This window comes from Tenrec ecaudatus, chromosome 4 (genome assembly GCF_050624435.1).
Source record: "Tenrec ecaudatus isolate mTenEca1 chromosome 4, mTenEca1.hap1, whole genome shotgun sequence".
Classification (NCBI taxonomy): Eukaryota; Metazoa; Chordata; class Mammalia; order Afrosoricida; family Tenrecidae; genus Tenrec; species Tenrec ecaudatus.
The window spans coordinates 176,492,702-176,510,932 of NC_134533.1; the positions used below are offsets into that span (position 1 = coordinate 176,492,702).

The following is an 18,231-nucleotide window of genomic DNA, read 5'->3' on the forward strand; positions in this document are numbered from 1 at the left end:
AATGAATGAAAATTAGGTTCTACTTACCCATTTGCCAAAGTGGTGGCTTCTCTCATTTGCGCAATTGATCGGTTCACCAAATCAGCTTTCCGCTGACTGTAAGCCGCCAGGGACTGCTGCACTGACACAGGGACCATCTTCTCAAACAGATCTGCGCGAGGGAACGGACAGTCAGCACGACCCAAACTGTAGAGGAACTGCTCGTATGTTCTTGATGACAGTCCCAGAGACAATCTCTAATCAATCAGATCAGAACGAAATCTGTACCGCTTTATTTAAGTGGCCAATGTTGCTTTTGTTTCACACACACAAAAATTCAGCTAAAAAAATACTGTTATCAGTATTGAAAGCATAATAAAGGAGATAATTTTTAGATTACTGTATTCATGGGAAGAGGCAATAATGACAGCTTTTTCTTTGAAAGTAATTTTCTTAGCTCTACACATGCATGCCTATAGCTGAGTTTGAGGGATTTGGAGTAAGGAAGAGCTACACTTTTTAAAAAAAAACTTTTTTCAGTTGTTAAGTTGATTAATGAGAGGGCTACAGTCTCTGGGTTTGATTCCAGCTTAGCACTTCCTAGTTAAATGATTTTGGGAAAATTACATAGTCACTCTTGTACATCAGCGTTCTCATCCATCAAATAGGGATAGTAACAGAACCTACACCTCAAGTTGCTATGAAAAATAAATGTGCTAATATTTGTAGTGTCTGAAAGAATGCAGGCACATGACCAACACTGTACTTTCTAAATGAAAACAAGCAAATGCCTGCTCTAACCCAACGGCTTGCATTATGATCCTCAGGGTCTCAGCTAGAGACTATCATATACTGCATTCTTTTTTCTTCACAAGGGGAACTGGGGGTGGGGGATGGTTTGGAATCCCAGGAACGGAGTGGTTGAAGGGGCAAGAGAGCGCAGAGGCCAGAGAGTGAGGGGACCAAAGCAGTGGAAGTGGGGGGGGAGTGCACATATATTTATAATACCCAAAGGTAATATAATTATTTATCTAACACAAATGGCTCCAAACATTTACATTTTTAATCACATTTATATGCTCAGTTTTTCATGGAAATATCATAAATAATGTCACATTAACAAAATAGTAAATGCTTATCAAGTTTTTATCATTACTTGAATACACAATCTTTTAAGTTTTCCATTCTGTTGGGTATTTTGTATACTTTTTTTTACCATTTTTATATTCGGTCTTAAAATTTCATTGAAGATAATACAACACAGAAATTTCATTATCACATATATGTTCAACCGCTTGAATCCAAGTGATAAATTCAAAGCATACAACAGCAATTGTGATTTTAGTTACAAGATATAAATCGATGCTGGAGAATAGATGAGAAGATTAGAGAACATCAGAATACTTGACATACCAGTGAACTTCTGGCTGATGGGTACATTGACGGGAGTTGATTTCACAAGTGTGGCTTTGCCAATTGGGTCTAGGTCTTTAAGGTCTGGAACTCGATCATGATAAATGAAATCATTGTCCTTCTTTGCTGCAGTCAGGGCACGGCTGATTTTGTCAGAAAAATCCTTCACATTGACATACTCATCATAACGAGATGCCACTGTTTTAATCAACTCTGCTGCATGCTAAAAAGAAAAACATTTTTTAAAAAAACAAAAAAGGTTTTTTGCTTTTTCCTTCTCAACCAACTAAGCATACCAGCCAGTACCAGTTCAAAAAAGGTCGGCCTGGCATTTCACCCATTTTGATGGACAGGATAACGGAAGAATTCTATTATTACACACCTAAAAAGTGAAAATTGCTGCACAGCAAAAGAGGAGTCTTGGTGACAGGGAGGTCAAGCACATAGCCACTAACTGTAAAGTGGGTCATTCTAAGCCATCAGCCTCTCAGCACAAGAAAGATGGCAGTCTGCACTGTAACGGTCTACAGTTGCTAAGAATCAGAAAGAATCAGAATCAAGAAAGTCACGGGCCATTAAAATAAGAAAGTCAAAAGCAAAGTGATTGTTATGAGAAAAGGGAGACTGGCTGCTGGGTTATTTTTGTCACCCAAGGAACAGGCATCTTAAAATCCCTTATGGAGACCTGTAACTGGGAGCTTAAGAGGGAAAAACACACAAGACCCAAAACAGAGATGCACTCCCTTACCACCTCACATTAGATACAACACGAAGTGCAAAGGGCTACACTCCCAGCAACAAAGGATTATCAAAGAAATGTATCTGTCACACAGTGAATAAAAATGTAAAGGAGAAGTTTCCTCTTAGAGTGTATAAGACGAGAACATATCTCATACAAATGTATGTTTCAAATTACATTACTTAGGTAGTTATTAGATATACTAGTATTAGATAAATGAGGCAATACAGCTGAAAGCATTATAATCAATAAATTCACTTCATGTATTTAAAAGGATGATTTGCCAGAAAGGTATAAAATTTCCTTAACTTTATACTTAATACCTCAAGGGACAAAGTTCGAAACTATCATTTGATTCATGTGAAAAAGACAGGGCTTTCTACTGCCATAAAAAAAATTCAGTCTTGGAAACTCACAGTAATTCTACCATGTCCAACAGGGCAGCTACGAGTCAGGATCGACTCATGGCAGTGAGTTTTGAGTGTATCTATATAATAAAGGATCACTGTGAGTTGGAATTGACTCAATAGCAGTGAGTTTGAGAGAGTTCTATAGAATTAAGAAGCCCTGGTGATGTAGTGGCTTACGTATTAGGCTGTACTGGACTGATCACTGCAAGATCAATAGCTCGAAACCACCAGCTACTCCCCAGTTTTCTAATCCCATATACATTTACAGGCTGGGACACCCTATAAAGTAGTTCTGCTCTATCGTATAGGGTTGCTTTAAGGCTTTCACTTGTCAAGTCAATGACAGTGGGTAAATAGCTCTAGAATGGCTTGACCAAATAAATAATTTTCTCCATAGATGTTGAAAAGCATTTTATAAAATTCAGTCATTATTTTTGATTTTCCTAAAAGCATTAGTGGAAGAGAAATTGATACAATTGCTTAACTCTGATGATTTATATCATGCTTAATGGAAAAAATTTTAATTCCTAGAGGAGGAATAAAACTAAACCACCATGACCATATAACATGCCAAAAAATCAGAGATAAAATATTTAGAAATAGGTAAAACTACTCATTAGAGATGATATATTTATATACTAGAAAAACCTTGGAAAATCAACTACTCTAAAAATGAGGTAGCTTAGATACAAAATCAATGTAGTAAATACAGACAAGTACCAGGAGGTTGTGACTTACTTGACATGGCTAAGTAATGACTAAGTGAAGCCATGAAAATTGGGTGCACAGTTTCCTAATGGATCTGCATAGAAAAGATGAGGGATTTTAACAATCTAAACTAGGGACTAACATCACTTTTGACATCCACTGAGTTTAAAACAAGCCATCTGTGGTAGTTATATAATCTGTTATCAATTTGAAAGGATTAAGAGTGAAGGGGTAGAGTTTAGCCTGTCAATTGATTCGGAGCTTGATGACCTCATTTGGAGGCACGAAGGAGATAAATAGCTCCCTGGAGGCGGGACACAGGCTCACTCCCTGGGAGACATTGCAGCTGACAAGACACATATAGAACTACGCTAGTGCTCTGAGCTGGAGGAGCCACGTGGAGACCCCTGCCACTGCTGAGATGCTTACAATGCCACTGGATCCACAAGACTTCCCACCCCTGACCTGTTATCTTCCTGAATGTGTTTCTTGAGCCTGAGGAGAACTTTAGAGATTGGTCTTGGACGTATGGGGGCTAATATTGGACTTAGGGACTTGATCTGGACTGGCGGGGATGTTTTCTTAATGTACAGTTACTCTTTATATAAAGTTCTTTCTTAGACACATATGAGTGTCTCTAAATTTGTTTCTCTAGTCTACCCGGGCTATACAACATCTCAGAAGCAGGAGTGGAGCACATCATTTGGATCCTGAGATTCCTGTGTGCTGAACTTTCTTGACCCATGAGACTCAGTTGTGACACCAGCAAAGCAGCGAAGCAACAGACACAGCACCGAAGTGAGTAAAATTGAAACCCTTCAGACAAAAAGGCTCACTTGCACAACTGGGTGCATCCAGGTACTTTACTGGGGGAGCAAGGTGTGCTGCTGACCCACAGGAAGTAAGTCCCTTAGTGTGGAGTCTTAGAGAAAACCAGCGTTTCCTTTGGCCATTTAAGGCAGCACTTAAAGTAGCTCTATAACACAGTCAGAACAGGGCAGAGGCCAAAGGGCCACATGACTGAGAGGCTAAGGGTCAGAATGAGCTGTGCCTGCAAGCGTGGTTGAGAAAAGCTGTGATAAGCAAAGAACTATGTCCTGTGAGTATTTCTGATTCTGAATTGCAAACTGTTAACTTAAAAAACCCCTAAGAAATGATTTTTTTTTAATTTTTTAAATCCGTAACATGGACATCATTTGAGTTCATGTGTGGTCATTACAATTAAGCCAGACTAGGCTTTGAGAGCCGACAAGTAGAGTCGTGGACAGAGCACTTCCATTATGAAGCTGGAAAATTAATCAAGCCTTCTCCTCAATCTAGAAAACTCTTCCTGCTATTGGTCCAGTAAAATCAATCTCATTAAAAATGAGTAACTGAAAAAGGCATTAGTAAAATCAATCTCATTAAAAATGAGTAGCTGAAAAAGGCATTCTATCTGATTTGGCACAAAGAAACCATATGAAAACATCAAAAATGAAAAGCATAGTTTTGCAACAAAAACTGAATATTCACCACAGAAGTATTATCACAAAGCAGCTGGTAACAGAAGGCTAACCTTCCACAATAAGCCCAAAAATTTAAGGGAAAAAAATCAAAGCAGCAAAAGAATAAACAGTCTGAACAGAAGACCAGATGGCCAGAGAACAGTGGTAATAGCCTGACAGCAAGAGAATGTGAAACAAAACTGACAGATCTCAGAAAAAGAAATAGGGAAAAATGAAAAATCATTAAGAAATTGTGTTAGTCTGGGTAGACTAGAGAAAGATTCATAGACACTCATGTGTATAAGAGCTTTATATGAAGAGTAACTGTACATTAAGAAAACATTCCAGCCCAGTCCAGATCAAATCCCTAAGTCTGATATTAGCCCATATGTCCAAGACCAATCTATAAAGTCCTCCTCAGACTCAAAAAACACATACAATGACACCGAATGCAGGAAGATCACAGGTCAGTGGGTGGGAAGTCTTGTGGATCCAGTGGCGTTGTAAGCATTTCAGCAGTGGCAGGGGTCTCCACGTGGCTCCTCCAGCTCAGAGCACTAGCGTAGTTCTATGTGACTTGTCCAGCTGCAATGTCTCCCAGGGAGTGAGCCTGTGTCCTGCCTCCAGGGAGCTATTTATCAAGCTCCGACCTGATTGGCAGGCTAAACTCCACTCCTTCACTCCCAATCCTCTCAAAGTGACAACAGATTATGAAACTACCACAGAAATAAACACTGAAATGTTACTAACAGCGCAAAAGTGGAAACAGACATCATAACATCAACAGAGGAAGAAGTATACAGAACCAAGATGTAAAGAAAATTCAACATGACAATTGAGGACAATTTAAAGACTCAAGATATAACAACCAAATACAATGTGAGAAGTTTGTATGGATCCAGATTTTGAACTGAACCAACTGTAAAAACACACTATAGAAATAAACAAAAATTAAAGAGATTTGAGTAATATTGAATTAAGAGTGAAAGCCACTGTCATGGAGCCAATTCCAATTTAGATTGACCCCAAGGTTTCTGAGACTTTAAATCTTGTGCCCTCGGAGGAACTGGTCGTTGTGGGCCAGGAGCATGTGGTTAGCAGCCCAATGCTTATCCCACAGAGCCTCCAGAGTCCCTTGAGGTACTAGGGTTAGTGACTATTTTGTGCTATCAGTAATAACTCTGCTACTAGGGATATAATGCCATTGTGTCTTTATATGTTTCCATCCTCATCTTGTAGTAATACACATTAAGGATGAAATGGTTTATCTGAGAGCACTTTAAATAAAATTGAAATTAAAAGAAATAGGAACCAGAACACAAATACCAAACTAATGATTATCAATGAAGCAGAGAGACACTTTGTTTAATGCATGAAATTTCCTTCAAGTAGTTAAATTGACTCAAACATACATATAGATGAATGTAGTATACGGAGGGTAAAGAGTCATTTTAATAAATGGTTTGGGAACAATTGAGTAGTCCTGTGAAAAAAAATAGATACATCACACATCAGAAGGAACAACAGGGTCCAAATGAAGACTATGAAAACCCACAAGCTTAGAAGAAAATTTGGGTTAATTCCTTTGCAGCCTTGGAGTGAACCTTGGAAAGTAAATCATGACTAAGAAAACGAGTTCACAGATAAATAAATACATACGGCATCCTTTAAACTTTAAACCTAAAACCAAACTATGCCCAGAGTCTTCTTTGAAGAACCACCACAAAAAGTGTTCTCTTTAATTATTAAAGGGTGAATGCCTTGGGCCTCATGCTGTTCTAAAGAATCCCCTCTGTGAGATCAAAATGGAAGCTGAGACGTAGTGAATTTAGGATAACAGAAACAATGGCAGCATAACTTGAAGAATGTAACCAATGTAAATGAATTATAAATGTGATAATTAATGAAATGATGTCTCTTTAGCTTTTTTAATTCTCACTTTAAAAAGTGGGGTGTTATGTGGAGAGCAAATGTTTTGAGAATGATAAGGGCAAATAATGTACAAATGTGCTTTACACTATTGATGTATGTATGTATGGATTGTGATCAGAGTTTTATGAGCCCCCAAATTAAAAAGAAAAGAGTAGATGGGAACCTTAGGGGGTATTGAGGTTATACTGAGTGGGGAGTTCATAAAAAGAAGATGGCAATGACTGTGCGACTTGAGAAATGATATCAGTGTCACTAAAATAATTTAGAAACTGCAAAATTAGTGTGTGCTTTGTTGTGCATATTCTCAACAACAAAATTAAGTAATTTTGGAATTAAAAAAGTGGGGTGTTTTGGGTTTTTTTGGTTTTTAAGACATTCTAAGAGAGGAAATGCATGCTCTAAGTTGCCTTTTTCTATTAGATTGAGAAAAGGTACTAAATTTATAGCATGCTTGTTACAAGGAAAACAAGCACACACTGCTTGCTGTTAAGACTATTACGGCAGTTACATAATTTCCTGTCAACTTGAACAAAGAGGTGGAGTCTAACCTGTTAAACAGGTCATAGCCAATCCTCTGGGCGGGCATAGCCTTCTCCTGAGGATTCTGCAAACTTTGATATAATTTCTTATACATATATGAGCATCTATGAATTTGTCTTGTCAACCCAGAGTGGGGTAGAGATGGGATGAGCCTGACCACTGACACCCCAGGTCCTGGTTCACAAGAACGAAAGAAGACAAGAGCCGGTTGACTGGTCTGAAGTTCATGACCTAGCACAAGGGGCTAGAGTTATTGACGATTTGTGACCAGTTTCCATGGTCTAAAGGCGATGCAACCAATGGGCACCCTGGTGGGGCTGAGGCACCTCACACCGAGTTGACCAGAAGCCAAGCAGATGGAGAGATGATGTTGGAGCCTGTGAAGTGGTGCACATTGCAGCTGACTTTATGACGGCCTGTCCTGATGTGACTGTGCTATGGAAGCAGACGTCACCAGTCAGACTATGAGTGTCTCCTCAAGAGCACTGGGTGGATGTAAGTAGGTAGTAGAGAAACTGGATATGCAAAACGGGGTGGATAAAGGCAGGAAGCGGCTGGCTGACAAACTTTCACAGGTGGGGGAATATATTCATAGGACTTTAGGATTATGGTGTAGGTGTTCATTTAACTGCAATTGTTAGGCATAGAATATTGTTGCTTTGTTCAGTTATAGAATGTTGTGCTTAAATGAGGTTGGCACATACTGAATTGTACGCATTTTAGTTTTATCATGCTAGATACAGATATGACTTTATTACTGTTGTTTAAAAATTATATATGGCTAAAGAGTTGTGTACAAGTATCAAGTTGACAAGGGGTGGTCTATGTAAGTTAACAGTATTTGCCTGTCTACTTGTGAAGGGGTGAAGTCTGTGAAGGGGTAATGTCTAGCCCGTCAATCGGGTCATAGCCAATGAGGCCTCTCTGTGGGCATGGCCCTCTCCTGAGGATTCTGGCAACTCCTATCTTCCTCCCAAGAGGAGGAAAGCACACTCTCTCTGCGTGGCATTCTTGTTGTCAAACCCCCTGGAGACAAGCAGATAGAGTTAGAGCCCTGGCGCTAGAGAAAACACAAGGAGACCTATGCCAGCACTGAGATGCTTCCACCACCACTGGATAAACAAGACTTTGCACAGAGACCTGTGATCTTCCTGCATTCGGCATCCTTGCATGTGCTGCATTAGTCTAAAGAGGAATTTTTAGACTGGTATCAGATCTATGGGCTAATATTGGACTTATGGATTTGATCTGGACTAGGCTGGATAATTTTCTCAAAATACAATAACTCTTTGATATAAAGCTCTTTCTTTTTTGGGGGGATTATTAAATGAATCTTTATTGTGTTCTTTTGTAGTTCTTAACTTGCTGAGCCACTCTGGTTGTCATCTATGATATCATGAGGGTGGTGCTCATCAACATGGCAGCACACACACTGGGCAGCCCCCAGGATCTCTTTGATAATTCCAGAGTTCTCTGGCCAAAAATCAGTGCTGCATCTGACAGGCAAGGCCGATGATCTCATCGAAAGGGACGTTCCCACTATGCCTAATGTTTTTCCACTTCTTTCTATCCCTGGGTGGTTCTTTGAGGGCTTTGATGATGAGGGCAGAGGAAGAAGATCCACTTTAATCTGGGCCTGTCTACTCTGAATGGTCAATTTCATAATAATCCTTAAGTCCTTGTAGTCACCAGTTGCCTTGGCAATGTTTTCTTCATTGGAGACAAACCCAGGGGGCTGATCTTGGGGGCCAGTGCAGACATGGCAATGACTTCCCCACCGGTGCACCTCAAGTCCACAACTTTGATCTCGTTGGGGTCGAACCTGGGCAGCATGGCCCAGGTGGCTGGTATCGGATGAACCCAGATGCGGGACGACTGAAGAAAGTTGCACTGAACCCTCCTCTGAGCCGACACCCAAAAGAAAGCTTTCTTCTACATGCATGTCTATGAATTTACTTCTCTAGTCAATCCAGACTAACACAAATACAAAAGCAGTCCCTGAGGAGGGGAACTAGGTAACAGTGTACAAATTACAAATGTGTTTATATTCCATATCACGATCCCCTTTCTAGTGATTTATCTTTATACTTGCTAAAATACACAATGCCACTGGTAACGACTTACTCACTATAGCACTGTTTTTAGCAGCAAATATGAGAAACACCCAAGTATTCAGCTATGTGGGATAGCAATAAACTACAGTTTATTGAATGAAGTACAATGTAGTTTTGAAAACCTAAATAAAGATGGGCTCCCTAGTGTAGCATTAAAATGGAGTGGTTCAAGATGAGATGGTCTAAGAGACAAGCAAGTTGCACAGCACTGGATAAACCTTTTGTGTAAGAACGGAGATAAGAACTGCGTGTGTGTGTGTGTGTGTGTGTGTGTGTGCACGCACGCGTGTGTGAAAATCATCTATGGAGATAAAAAGAAAAAGTTAACGTGTGTGTGTACCTGTTTTTCCCAATTTTTATCTTGAGAATTTTCAAACTCAAAGAAAATCCATTAGGATGAAGTGGAGAGCAAATGCTCGGAGAATGATTGGGGCAGGAAATGTACAGATGTGCTTTATACAATTGATGTAAGTATATGTATGGATTGTGATTAGAGTTGTATGAGCCCCTAATAAAATGTAAAAAAAAGAAAAAAAATCCATTAGGATGAAAACAATGAGGACTTAAGCTGGAAAATGCATGCTGTCTGAGGAAGCTGGACCAAGGCTGGTGGACAAACAAGGTCTTGCTACGTCAACGCCCTAAATGTTGTATTAACATATGTATTACTTCGGCAAGCCCATGATTTACTTTGTTTTTGCTTGTTCATATTGGGATGTATCTCAGAGGTGTTATGTCATTGGAGGTCACCCTCCTGACGTTGTTATACATTTTTCTGTTTTTCGGTTTATGAAACCCAGGATTGATGGACAGAAAGTAGAATAAGGTGTTCAGGGGCTGGTGGGGTACAGCAGTGGGGGGTGGGGGTGGGTCCTGTAAAAGGAATGTCAAGGAGTCTAGGAAGAAAAAGAATGTCTGAAAACTGATTGTGGAAGCAACTGCACAATTCTGCTTGTCATGATGAAACTATCAAATGAGCTATGAGCTATGTATTAACTGACAATTAAAAATAAATAATACTCTCTACCTAGATCCAATAACTGCTATCATTGATGTAATTATTTTATCTGTTCCCACATATACACATTAGCTTTACAAAATTATTTTAAATTGAAATTCAGATATCATGATTTTTTATCCTTACAAACCTCAGCACGTAACTCCTAATAAAAACAATCTCCTTCATAACCACAGCCTAAAATCACAGCTAGAAAAATACTTTCCATACAATCAGCTTCCTCATCCTGCTCGTAGTTGTTAGCTGCTGTCAAGCCACCCCAATTCGTGGCAACGCTATGCACGAGGGAGCAAAATGCTGTACAGTCCTGCACCATTCCCAAGATCAGCTGCAAACACTACTGAAAACCATAGGGTTTTCATTAGGCTACCTTTAGGAAAGAGGTGGGTAGGTCTTTCTTCCTGGGTCTTCTTGTCTAAAAGTTCAGGTAAAACTGGTTTAACCTCCTAGACCTCCTATGACAGACGCAAAGGGGCATACTGGCTGAGAAGCAAGCATGGGTCTACCACATAAAAGGTGAGCATTCTACCACTGAACCATCAGTGCCTCACTCAAAAGATCCTGCTAGTTCTCTCATTAACAAATTCAATAAATCTATAAGGTTTATTCATTGTATGAGACTCACATTTTTATATCTCTTTTTAAAACTGTACTTTGACAACTTTGGATATTCTACTAAGATGTCCAAGGAACCCACCTTCTGGAACTAAATAAACAGCACTGTGCAAGAATACATCTTAAGGACTATTTAAACCTAGGTGCACCTTTTCCTGGCTCCAGACCTCAGTGCCTAAGCAACAATTTTATCTTTGCTGTTTTATCTATTGTTCTTATTTTCCTCTGTTTTTTGGTTTCCAACCTTCAGACAACCACTAAGTGATTTCCCTTTGCTGGCAGCAAGGATTGAAAAGCTTGCTTAAATGGCGATACTGGAAGGGTGGAGGGAGGGTGGGTGAGAAAGGGGGAACCGATTACAAGGATCTACATGTGACCTCCTCCCTGGGAGATGGACAACAGAAAAGTGAGTGAAGGTAGACGTCGGACAGTGCAAGATATGACAAAATAATAATTTATAAATTATCAAGGGTTCATGAGGGAAGGGGGAGTGGGGAGGGAGGGGGGGGAAATGAGGAGCTGATGCCAGGGGCTTAGGTGGAGAGAATGATGAGGGCAATGAATGTACAAATGTGCTTTACATAACTGATGTATGTATGGACTGTGATGAGTTTATGGGCCCCGAATAAAATGATTTTAAAAAAAGAAAGAAAGACAAGTTTGCTTAATGGTATGAATATCTAAGGATTTTTTGTTGTTTTGTTTTTGTTTTTGTTTTTTGTTTTTTTTTCCAAAAAAATGTGTAATCTCTCCTGGGTGAGGAGACAAGGAAATCTGGTTCACTGGTCATCATTTTGGTTTGCTTTTTTGCTCTGTTTGTCTGTTCGTGAGCTCAATTCCATTAAATATATCATGCTTCCTGGAAAAACCCTTTGAGACATGGATAGGTTAAATGTCTACTTTCTGTCTTGACTCTGGACTATGAGTAAATCTGTTACATTGATTACAAACTGTGTCTATATAGACAAAAATCTTTATGTCTTATTGTGTAAGCATGGAAACAGTTCCTTTTCCCAAAAGGTATCTAAATATTAAGGAGTTCTTTTCTGAACAGTTTGCAGAGTAAATAAACATTTCTTTGACTCTAATAGTGCCAGAAAATATACTTCAAGTATTTTAATAGACTGGCCCTTTTTAAAAAGTCCTGCAAGCAGAAACGCTCTGCTCAGAAGTGTGTGTTCATACAACCAGAGTATATCCTGGTCAAAGTGAACTGGGTTGAAAATCTAGGTTTTATATAGAACATGTATCTTTCTCTAATTTTGTCAGTATGGAATATGATCTAAGTACATACTTTTTAAATCTGGCGTTTGATTCCCTATGAACAGACCAATTAATCCGAACTTCCTAAAAAAATACTTCTATAATATCTTCTAAAATTCTGTCCAAATTTAAAGTCTCTATTAGTCCTCCTTCTTATCAAACCTCAAAAAAGCAAACCATTGATATGAAGAGGACCCACTTCAAAGCTGCCTCCACATCACGTCAGGCTTCCAAGCAGCTCCAACGCAGATGCATGGACACAATCGCCCAGAAAGTATTCTACTGTTTACAAGTTGTTCGTACGTTACTCCTCAAGTTCACTAATTATAAACTGCACATGTCTAAGCTAAAGCTACATCAAAAATTAAGCACTGTACTTCTCGCATAATGAGAATTTTATGTTCAAGTAAACATGGATTAAATCTTAGAAATCACTGTAAATTTTTAGACTTTTAGATAAAATATGGGGCCTCCAAGGCGCCCTGGTGGTGCAGTGGGATATGAGTGTGGCTGCTCCCTGGGAAATCGCGAGACTTGCTGCTGCTCTAAGAATGCACAGGCAGGGACACCTGCAAGGGCACTCAGCCAAGGGCCGGGACTGCTCTCAGTCGCAACACTCCACGGCAACGAGTGTGGTTTGAGTGATGCGACTTCCAAACCTGTCAGTCATGGCGCTGGTGGTGGCTTAGTGTCACCAAGTCAGTTTCAACTCAGAGCAACCTTCTATAGAACACAAGGAAACACTGTCAGAACCAAAAGGGGGAAGGAAGCATGTAGTAGATAAACCTAAAAGTACTAAAAACAGAAAGAGCCACTTTTCTCTACTGATGGGGCAAATGGAAGAAAAACTATTATGAGGAAACTGAGAACGCCACTAGGAAAAAATGAGACTGAAATCACTTATTTCAAAGACACTCACCTGTAACCTTGCAATCTCTTCCCCAAATTTCTTCTGCTGTTTGGCCAGGAGAGACTGGTGATACTCCGCATTGGCCTGCATGATACAGTGTTTTGCGGCCAAGACAGGGAACACCTCCTGGAAATAAAAATACTGACCAGGGGAGAGTCCAACCACACAATCACCACAGACAACATGGGATGCAGGAAGAAAAGGAGACAGAAAACAGAATCACCCCGTTAATGGCTTAGAGACACGTTAGTCATTAGGTGTAAACAGAGAAGACCACATGAATTTGCTTGGATTCGATTGAATGAATTCAATTTTTTCTTCCAACTGAAATTAAGATTTAAAAAGGAGAAGCATTATTTAAAGTGAATTGCAGTTTTTGCAATTCTCTTTAATTGAGCCATGAAGTCAACATTTTGTTTACAAAGAAGGAAGGGGATCATGCATCAGAGAGAGAGTAGAATGGACATTCAGAGGGACACCAAGCACAGGGCTTTGACAGCTTTCTTAGGGGTCATTACCCAGCCCTTCTGAACAAGTGACTAAACCACCATTACTCACACATACTAATGAAAATGCTCTATGGCTGACTGTTTCATCATGTTTAAAAGACAAAAGACAGTGAAATAAGTTCCCACTAAAAGTAATATCCTGAGACTTAATAAAAGATACCTAAAAATGATTAAATATTGTATAACCACTAACATTTCAGTATCAGAAAACTCAGGAACAAATGGCAGACAGACAAATGCACTAGGTTTATAACTAACAAGATGATAGTGCCATTTTGTCCTACTTTGCTCTGAAAAAATTTCCAGTCAAAATTCACTTTAAAAGATACAAAGATATGATTGAACTAGAAAAGCACTTATGTCATCATAGAGGCTCTCCTCAAATGACAATTCCTAACCAGTAACCTCAGTGTTTGTATGCGGTTCATGTCTAATGAAATCCAAAAAATACTAGACAATCACCGTCTAGACAAAATAAAAGAACATCCAAAAGTGAATTACTACCTTGTGTGCTCTCCTGTCTCCCAGTGTATAACTCCCTATCTTCCTGGATCACAACTTGCAGATATTCCAGTTTTATAACTAGAATATGAAAATACCTTCTGAGCTTTATTAGTTAAAACAAAGCAATGAAAGATCTCAGCCTGCCAGTTCTCAGAGTAACTCTGGAGCAAGGCGGTACTTCAACAGGAGATGTTCGAGGAATTCCAGGGAAGGCTGCAGAGGTAGACTCCAAGTCTTTGTAGGTGACATTCTTCTCTCCACGACAGGGCTGAACTAACGGCCCCATCAGAGGGAACGTAACTGTGCAACTGAACATCAAGTCTTTCAGGTGAAAAAAGGTGAGTGGAGATCCCAACTCTCTTTTTGAAGGATAATGTAATGAACATTCAAGATCCCTGGGCAGATTCCTACTGACTCTTGGGATACTTTCAATGTCCAGGTATCTTCACATTAATTTACTCGTTTCTGACTAATGCTTACTGGTGGCGCACTTAGGTATCCTTTCACTTCCCTTCAGAGTTGTATAAAATTTCATAATTTCCAAAGATTCTTGAATAAGATTTATTAAGGTTCCTATAAAATATCAGGCAACCATATGCTATCATATTGATTAAACTAATTCTGAAAGAAAGTAGTCTGGAACACACTACCTTCTACTCAATCTTTGTTTCTTTTATTAATCACCCTAAGTTTACTTGTTATCTGCTTTGACATTTGCTTATCATCTTTTCAATCGCCACTTCAGAAAAGCTCTTACTTAAACCCCAAGACATGCTGTGACATGGTAAGATCACTGTTTTCCCTCATCTGTCCAATAGTAGCCGTATTTTCTATCCCTACAGCAAAACGTAATAGTAACCAAACTGATGAATCATTTTCTTCACATTTTCATTATGCTTGCTTTGAATGTTAAGACTTAGCTTTAAGAAAACCAGACAACAATGAGAAGTGGATAATCAACATGCTTGAACCACCTCACCAGCGACTCAGAACTCTACAATTCTTCCATCTGCTAAAATTACTGAAGATAATCAAAATATTGAAGATAAGTCAAAAATTTCAAGAACAACTTTTAGCTTAGGGTAAAAACAAAGGCATCCTCTACATAGAAAACAAATTTCGTGCACTTTAAATTTTAAAAAACTATTTCTATAAATAATTCCTCAAATTGCCTCTCTTAAAATATCAAACTTATAATAGAATGCAATTTTCAACTTGCTTCTTATACACAAACATGTCCAAATACTCCTACAGGGTCAAGTGTTTGTGAAAAGCAGTAACTGACCTTGGGGAGCGTATCTTTGTACTGGCACTGCTTGAAAGCATCACCAAAATAATCTGCAGCCTGATTAGCCAATTTAGCTATGATGGCATCTTTCATCTTATCTGCAACAAAATATTACATTGATCATTATCGTCCCAGTAAACACGAGATAACCTGATTTATCATGGTGACACAGTCTAGACATTGACACTGCATGTTTGGTACATTTGTCTTAAAAATCTTATTGATGAAATAAGTGTTTCTGCATAAAACTTAATTATTCAACAAGTAAATCTGTAGAGACAGTAAATGGCTGCCAGGGGCTAGGCAAAAGGGGGAATGGGCCCGTGACTGCTAATGGGTATGGGTTTTCTTTTCGGGGTGATGATAGGGTTCTGAAATTAAGATAGTGGTAATGATTGCACAACTCTATGAATACACTAAACATTGTTAATTGCATGAGACAACTACAAATAATTTGTGGGAAAATGGTTATCTTTTAACTCCATTTTTTCCACAAATCTTTGAAGCCAGCTCGTACACTTTGAAAGGATGAATTTTATTGTGCCTGAATTAAATCACAATATAAAGCTATTTTTTTAAAACAAACTTAACTATTCAAATTTATCTCTTCCATATGATGACTGCTCTCCTATTTTAAATGTCTCTGCACTTGTACATTCAACTCATGTTCCATTTTCCCTTACACCCCACTCCGTAGTAAGGCAGTGAGGCTCCAAGGACAAGGCTGTTATGCATCAATCAGCATTAGGCAAAAACGGAAGATGACCACATCAGGTCACAAAACGGAGGATGAGTGCTTCATACATAAGTGAGAATCAAGGGCCGGCAACATTTACACATAAATGTAACCGTCAGTCCCCAAGGTGGCATTCATTGCTGCCAGACATGTCATTAATGCATAAAACAGTCCATTTTTGGAAACTCTACTGTCACCCAAAATGCAAAGTGTCAGATAACTGAAATCAGTAAGTGAGGAGGAGGCATACTAACAGGACTTATAATAAGAATCATCCTTATTCCCTCATCCATGCGGCAAGATATTCTGTATTCTGGGTGGATGTCAAATGAGTCAAATGAGTTTAGTTTAAACATAACCTCTTCTGCGAGTTCCCTGACCTCGTTGGGTCTCAAAACCCCTGGGGGTTCGTGCCCCTGTCCCTTTCTCTGCTCTCCCTTCCCTCCTGGGAGTCCTTTCCCTGCCTCAATAAAATCTTTAAAATAAATAAATAAACGTAACCTCATCAAAGAAACCCTTCTTGACCACTTAATAATCTAAATTAGTATTAACTCCCTCTGCACACCTCTCCCATAGCCAGAAATCTAGCCACTATTACATAATACAGTTGTTTTCTTCATGGCCCTTATCTCTCAAAGTACACAGAGCTCCTTGATTTCTTTTTCTTTCTTTTTATGTCATTCCCCACAAAAAAATGTAACCTTCCTCAAAATAGGGGCATTATTAACTGCTAAGACAACTCGTATCTAGAATACAACAGTGACTGGCACTCAGTAGGCACCCAATAAATATGTGCAAGATGAATAAAATATTTGACATACCATGAATTTAAATTAATGTTATTCCTGGGTTCAATATTTAAGGATTTGGGAAAATTCAGTGGGTCAAGTTCAAAAAAGGCTCTCTATTGAACATATTATAATTACTTTCTTCATTTAAGTCTACCATCTCGAACATGCAACAAAATGGAAGACAAAATAGAATTACCTCTTGTGGCTTTTAAAAAAAACACTTCTTGGGCCTGTGCCAGCATGATAAGACTGAGGGTCCCAACAGTATCTGGAGATATGTCCACGGTGGGCTCTCGATTTAAGGCAGATAAAACCGTCTCTTTAATATGTAAAAAGGCACCACTAGCAAACTAGAGGGGAGGGGAGAAAATAATTTTTATCTACATACCTCAGCAAGAATTTTCTTACACATAAATACCATTTCAAACATCACCTCAATGGACAGTTGTAATATTTACATTTTCATGGTATACAAAACAAACCTAAAACACTGGAAGTACTTTTCAATAAAATTTTATAAAGTTACAATAGTAAAGATTAAAAGTAAATCACAGGGAAAAACAAAGGTAATCAACCGGGCAAATGAATTTGAGCTTACTTTTAGATATACTCACTCAAAGTTAGCCTGAGCACAGCAGTAGGGTTGAATGTCACTCAGATTTTTTTCATATTAAAATACTCTTGGTTTAATCCCAAATTAATTGAACTCTCAAATAAATAAGCATGCTATGCTAGGGGAAAGGAGCCCAGTGGCACAGTAATTAAAGCCCTCAGCTGGTCAAATCCACCAACCGCTCTGCAAATGAAAGATGTGGCCGTCTGCTTCCACAGACTCAGTGTTTTAGAAATGCTCTGAGGCAATTTCAGTCTGTTCTACACGGTCGCTGTGAATCAGAAACCATTTGACAACCGTGGTGGGTGTCTAGAGAGACTCCAATATAGCATAGACGCCTAGTCTTTGAAGTAGAGCATTACTAGTTTTCTGGTGATAATGCTCCCCTATCAGGGTTTTCTAGTCAATTATATGTTCCTGAAGTTAATACTAGCTTGGCTTTCACGAAAAAATATATGCAGGAATAACTGAACTCAAAAGGTGGTGTTGGGACTGTTTAGGCAAGATGCACAGAGGTAACTCAGAGTGAACTATATTTAAATGAACACATTTCCTGATGTCATGAACCTGTGAAACTGGATTATCTACAGGGAGTGATCAACTGATCAAACAGACTTAAAAGCTAGAGGAACTGGAAGCCTAGGAAGACAAAGAACTTGTCCAGA

The 18,231-nt window shown here is 39.0% G+C and overlaps 1 protein-coding gene across 2 annotated transcripts in view; it reads right to left on the reverse strand.

The window, feature by feature from the left end:
* Nucleotides 1-18,231, reverse strand: part of PDCD6IP (programmed cell death 6 interacting protein) — a 65,734-nt gene that overhangs the window by 27,779 nt on the left and 19,724 nt on the right. Inside the window, exons 5-9 of one of the 2 annotated variants that reach the window (XM_075547081.1) lie at nt 17,150-17,303; nt 15,424-15,524; nt 13,135-13,251; nt 1,393-1,615; nt 28-151 (exon numbers count right to left, since the gene is read on the reverse strand). In XM_075547081.1, the coding sequence (XP_075403196.1) occupies nt 28-151; nt 1,393-1,615; nt 13,135-13,251; nt 15,424-15,524; nt 17,150-17,303 (719 nt within the window). Of the gene's footprint in view, nt 1-27; nt 152-1,392; nt 1,616-13,134; nt 13,267-15,423; nt 15,525-17,149; nt 17,304-18,231 lie in introns of both variants that reach the window. The other variant, XM_075547080.1, reaches the window with a different exon arrangement.